The 5483-nt window shown below is 63.5% G+C and overlaps 1 protein-coding gene across 1 annotated transcript; it reads left to right on the top strand.

The window, feature by feature from the left end:
* Positions 1 to 203: 203 nt before the first annotated feature.
* On the top strand, positions 204 to 5200 carry LOC143364095 (uncharacterized). Its single transcript, XM_076804600.1, has 2 exons — positions 204 to 4291; positions 4390 to 5200. Exons 1-2 carry the CDS (start codon positions 204 to 206, stop codon positions 5198 to 5200), a joined length of 4899 nt encoding a protein of 1632 aa, XP_076660715.1.
* Positions 5201 to 5483: the final 283 nt, after the last annotated feature.

The following is a 5483-nucleotide window of genomic DNA, read 5'->3' on the forward strand; positions in this document are numbered from 1 at the left end:
ATTTCATACAGTCCACTTTCATTCTCTACCTGTCTCTATCGCAACCTATACCTCTTTCCTTTCGCTATAGTTCCAAACATTGGTCCTTCGAGCCGGATACCTTTACGTACCATCTCCTATAAATTCCCACACTCATTCTCTCACCTTATCACACTCACGTCATGGACGCACTCGTCGCGAGTCAACACGTGTTGTTCGGGCGCATGGCTCGCACCGGCGACAACCTGCAGAAGCAGGGAAAGGCGAACCTCACCATCGGACTCCTCCAGAGCACTCTGGCCACCCTGGAGAAAAGATGGCAGCAGTTCGAGGAGCAAGACGACCGAATCAGATCCACGGCCACCCCCGAGGACCACCAGAGCGATTACTTCACCCTGGATATTTTCACGGAAGGCGAACAGGCCTACTCGCTGCAGAAGGGGCAGCTACTCGACGCACTGGCGCGCCTCGCGCCCACGTCAACCCCTGCATCGCCGAGCATCCCGCCTCCTGCAGCGTCCGGACCCAGGGCACGGTCCACGCTCCCGCGCATCGACTTACCGGCCTTCTCGGGTCAGTACAGCGAGTGGACGCGGTACAAGGACCTCTTCTCGTCGTTGGTCCTTGACGACCCGTCGTGGAGTGACGCCGAGAAATTCCACTACCTGTCCGCCAGCCTCACCGGAGAAGCCGCATTGCTGATCCGCCGCATCCCGATGTCGGCTGATAATTTTCATCGGGCATGGGAGCTGCTGGCGCACAGGTACGAGAACCGCCGGCTCCTTGTCGATGCCCAGTTCGACATCCTTTACGAGACGCCCGCCTGCACCACGCATACCGCCAGGGAATTGAAGCGGCTCCTCGACACCAGCTGCAACGTGGCCTCAGTGCTGAACGGCCTTGACGTTCCCGTCGACGACAAGGCACACTGGATGGTCCAACACGTCGTGCGGCGCCTGGACGCCGAGACACTGAAGCACTGGGAGACATCCTTGGGGAGCAGCACGGAACCACCCACACTCTCCGAGCTGCTGGAGTTCCTGGAGACGACGATCCGCACCCTGGAGGCCTGCGAGAGCCGACATGGACATCTCGTACCCGCACAGCGACCTGCAGCGAAGGGAATCAAGGCCGTGCACGTCGCTACCGACCAACCCTCCACCAAGTCACGCTGCGGTCTCTGCCGGGGAAACCACCTCTTGTGCTTCTGCGGAGCGTTCCGAAGCAAGACGCCACTGGAGCGACTCCAGGTCGTGACCTCCTCCCAGCTGTGCCACAACTGCCTGGGGCCACACGCCGTCGCAGCCTGCCGATCCAACAAGACCTGTCAGCGGTGCGCGGAGAAGCATCATACGATGCTCCACGACGCTCTCGTGCAGGGCAACCGCCCCCCACGACCCACCGCTATGCATATCGTGAACGGACCGGAGCCCTCCGAGGAACCGCTATCGGTGCTCCTTGCCACCGCCCTCGTGGCAGTCCAGTCCGCGGGAGGTACCGTCGTCGCCAGGGCACTGATCGACCCCTGCTCCGAGGTGTCGCTGGTCAGCGAATCACTGGTACAGCAGCTCCGACTCCATCGAACATCCTGCTCTCAGGTGGTAGTCGGCGCCGGTGCCAAGGCCACCGCGACCGCACGAGGAAGAACCCGCCTGGACGTCGCCTCGAGAATCCACGCCAACCTCTCCTGCACGGTGGAGGCGCTCATTCTACCTCGGCTGACCTCGTACCGACCGCGCTGCCGCACCTTCGCCTCCGCCTGGCCGCACATCTCGGGACTGACTCTCGCGGACCCGACCTTCAACTCCGCAACCCCCATCGACCTGCTCCTGGGTGCGGACGTATACCCGCAGGTCTTGTTGACGGGCACCAGAAGCGGAGGACATCGAGGTCCGGTCGCACAAGAGACCATATTCGGCTGGATCCTGTCAGGCCCGGCGACCAGCCCTGGGCCTTCGACACCAATAGCAACCAGCCACACCGTCACCATCGACGACCTGACCGCTCTCGTCCGGCGCTTTTGGGAGCAAGAAGAGATGCCGCCACCCGCACCGCAGCGGACTGCCGAGGAAGCAGCGTGCGAGGAGCACTTCCAGCGTACCCATTCCCGGCAGCCCGACGGCAGGTACGTCGTGCGTCTGTGCCTGACAACACCAAACCCAGAGCTGGGGCAGTCACACTGCATCGCCAGGCGCATTCTGCTGGCCAACGAGCGCCGGTTCGCGACGAACCCGCAGCTGCAGGCGTTGTACACCAACTTCATGGAGGAATACCGCACTCTCGGCCACATGCAAGTGATCCCAGCAGCCGACTACACCCCTCGACGTCCACACTTTTACCTGCCTCACCACGGTGTGCTGAAGGCAACTGGCACCTCCACCAAGCTGCGAGTGGTTTTCAACGGGTCTCGCCGCTCCAGCGTTGGGACGTCTATCAACGCACACCTCGCAGCCGGACCCAAACTGCAGCAGGACATTACGAACATTCTGCTCAGGTGGAGGCGCCACAAGGTCGCATTCATCGCGGACATCGAAAAAATGTACCGCCAAATCCGGGTGCACTCAGACGACTGGGATCTCCAACGGATCCTGTGGCGTGACAACGAGAGCGAGCGGATAGACGCCTACCACCTCACGACAGTGACCTACGGCCTGACCTGCGCCCCGTACCTCGCCCTGCGCACGCTGCTGCAGCTAGCCGAAGACGAAAAGCAGCGATTCCCGAGAGGTGCGAGCATACTCCGGACGGCCACCTATGTCGACGACATCCTCGCTGGGGCTGACAGCATCGAGGACGCCGAGAGGACGCAGGGGGAGCTCATCGGCATCTGCAAGGCGGGCGGATTCGTCCTCAAGAAGTGGAGCGCCAACCACTCCGCGCTGCTCTCCGCGCTACCCGCCGACTTCTTGGCAGAGTCGTCCACGATCCCGTGGCATCCTGAGACCGGATGCAGCGCACTAGGACTGACGTGGCACCCCGCCACCGATACCTTGGCGTTCTCGCTGCACGCCCCCTCAGAGACGACTTCGGAGCCGCCCACCAAGCGACGCGTGCTCTCCCAGATCGCCAAGCTGTTCGACCCGCTCGGCTGGCTCGCCCCCTTCGTCGTCCGGGGAAAAATATTCATCCAGGACCTCTGGAAGACCAACCTCGAGTGGGACGAGCGCCTCCCACCCGACACAGCAGCAGCCTGGAACACCCTGAGAGAGGACATGGACGAACTAGCGTGCATCCGGATCCCTCGGTGGCTCGGAGTGGACGACACCGCCGCCACCCGACAGCTGCACGCATTTGTGGACGCGTCCGAGAAGGCATACGCCGCCGCTGTCTACGTCCGCATCGAAGACTCCCACGGGGTCGCACGAGCACACCTCGTCGCCGCCAAAACCAAGGTCGCCCCACTGAAGACGGTTTCGCTGCCACGACTGGAGCTGTGCGCCGCCACACTTGGAGCGCGCCTCCTGGTGCACATCCGGCAGGAGATCCAGGTGCCCATTGACGCCGTCCACCTCTGGAGCGACTCCACCGTCGCGCTGGCCTGGCTCCAGGGAGAACCAACCCGCTGGCGCACCTACATCGCGAACCGCGTGTCGGAGGTCCAGACCGCACTGCCCGACGGTCACCTCCACCACGTGGGGACCAAGGACAACCCTGCGGACTGCGCCTCACGAGGCGTCGCAGCAGCTCAGCTGGCAAGCCACCCGCTCTGGTGGCACGGACCAAGCTGGCTCACCAGCCCAGAGGCGGGCTGGAACACCGCGCCTCCGCCGCACTGTACCACCGAGGAAGAGAGAACGCCGGCCACGTGCCTCCAGACGAGCCGCCAGGAGGACCCAGAGCTTCTCCTTCGGTTCTCGACCTTGGACCGGCTGCTCCGGGCCACCAGCTGGTGCCTCCGGTGGACCAGCCCTTCCCGGCGCGACGCAACTGCATCTCCGCCGCACCTGCGCCCCGACGAGCTCCGCCGAGCCGAGGAAACGTGGATACGGCTGGTGCAGCGCCTCCACTTCGCCACCGAACTCACCGCCGTCGAACAACAGAAGCCAGTCCCGGGAGGGAGTGGACTCCGCAAACTAACACCGTTCCTCGACGAATACGGCATTCTGCGCGTGGGAGGGCGACTCCACAACGCCCTCCTGCCGTACAACGAGCAGCACCCTATCATCCTGCCCGCAGGATGCCATTTGACCCAGCTGGTCATCGAGAGCGCCCACCTCCGGACGCTGCACGGCGGAGTGCAACTGACCCTCGCAGCCCTCCGCCAAAAGTCCCCCCAACACAGCGGGTCACCCCCTCTCGGCCCTTCCAGCACGTCGGACTGGACTACGCAGGGCCCTTCCAGCTGAAGACGACCCCCGGACGCGGCCACAAGGCCACCAAAGGCTACGTGGCCGTATTCATTTGTTTCAGCACGAGGGCCGTCCACATCGAAGCTGTGTCGGATTACTCCACCGCCGCCTTCCTGGCGGCCTTCCGCCGCTTCACAGGCCGCCGCGGAACCTGCAGCAGCCTGACCAGCGACTGCGGCACCAACTTCGTGGGCGCGGACCGGGAATTGCGGCGCCTCTTCACGGCCTCGACGCGAGAAGCTGCAAGCATCGGCCGGCAGCTCGCGAAGGACGGCGTGACGTGGAAATTCATCCCCCCGGGCGCCCCACACTTTGGCGGGCTCTGGGAAGCAGCAGTCCGGTCCCTGAAGCACCACCTCCGCAGAGTCGTCGCCGACGACCCCCTCACTTATGAGGAATTCTCCACCCTCCTCTGCCAGGTGGAGGCCTGCCTCAACTCCCGGCCGCTGCAAGCTCTCACCGATGACCCGGAGGACCTCACCCCGCTGACGCCAGGACACTTCCTCGTCGGCGGCCCTCTGACGGCTGTCCCAGAACCGACGCTACTGGAGGTGCCAAGGTCGCGGCTAACCCGTTGGCAACTGCTCCAGCAACGCCTGCAACACTTCTGGCGCCGATGGGCAGCGGAATACCTGCACCAATTGCAGACCAGGCCGAAGTGGACCACCGCCGAAACCTCTCTCCAACTCGGGGACCTAGTCCTCATAAAGTCGGAGCTGACCCCCCCCTCCAGATGGCCACTGGGGCGCATCGACGAGGTCCACCCAGGAGCCGACGGACACGTTCGCGTCGCCACCGTCAAAACAGCGACCAGCAGATACCAACGGCCGGTGACAAAGCTCATCCCCCTGCATCGCGCGGCAGACGCGTAAACGACGGGCTCCTCACAGATAACGTAGTATGTAAGCTCATCGCGTCATTCATTAACCAACGCTCATTAGCATCCCGCTCACCCGCGCGCGTTCATTTCGTTCGACGATTGTCGAAGGCGGGCGGAATGTTCGAAATCACTGCAGGCGTTACCGAGAATCTCGGTAACGCAAACATCATTTCTTGTGCCGTAGTTTTTGCGACCTAATCCGCAGGCGAGCGGCCTCGGTGCGACCGTGTCTCGGCGTTGACAATAGCCAGCTGATCGAGCACGGCGCCGAGACC

Source organism: Halictus rubicundus, unplaced genomic scaffold (assembly GCF_050948215.1).
Source record: "Halictus rubicundus isolate RS-2024b unplaced genomic scaffold, iyHalRubi1_principal scaffold0263, whole genome shotgun sequence".
NCBI lineage: Eukaryota > Metazoa > Arthropoda > Insecta > Hymenoptera > Halictidae > Halictus > Halictus rubicundus.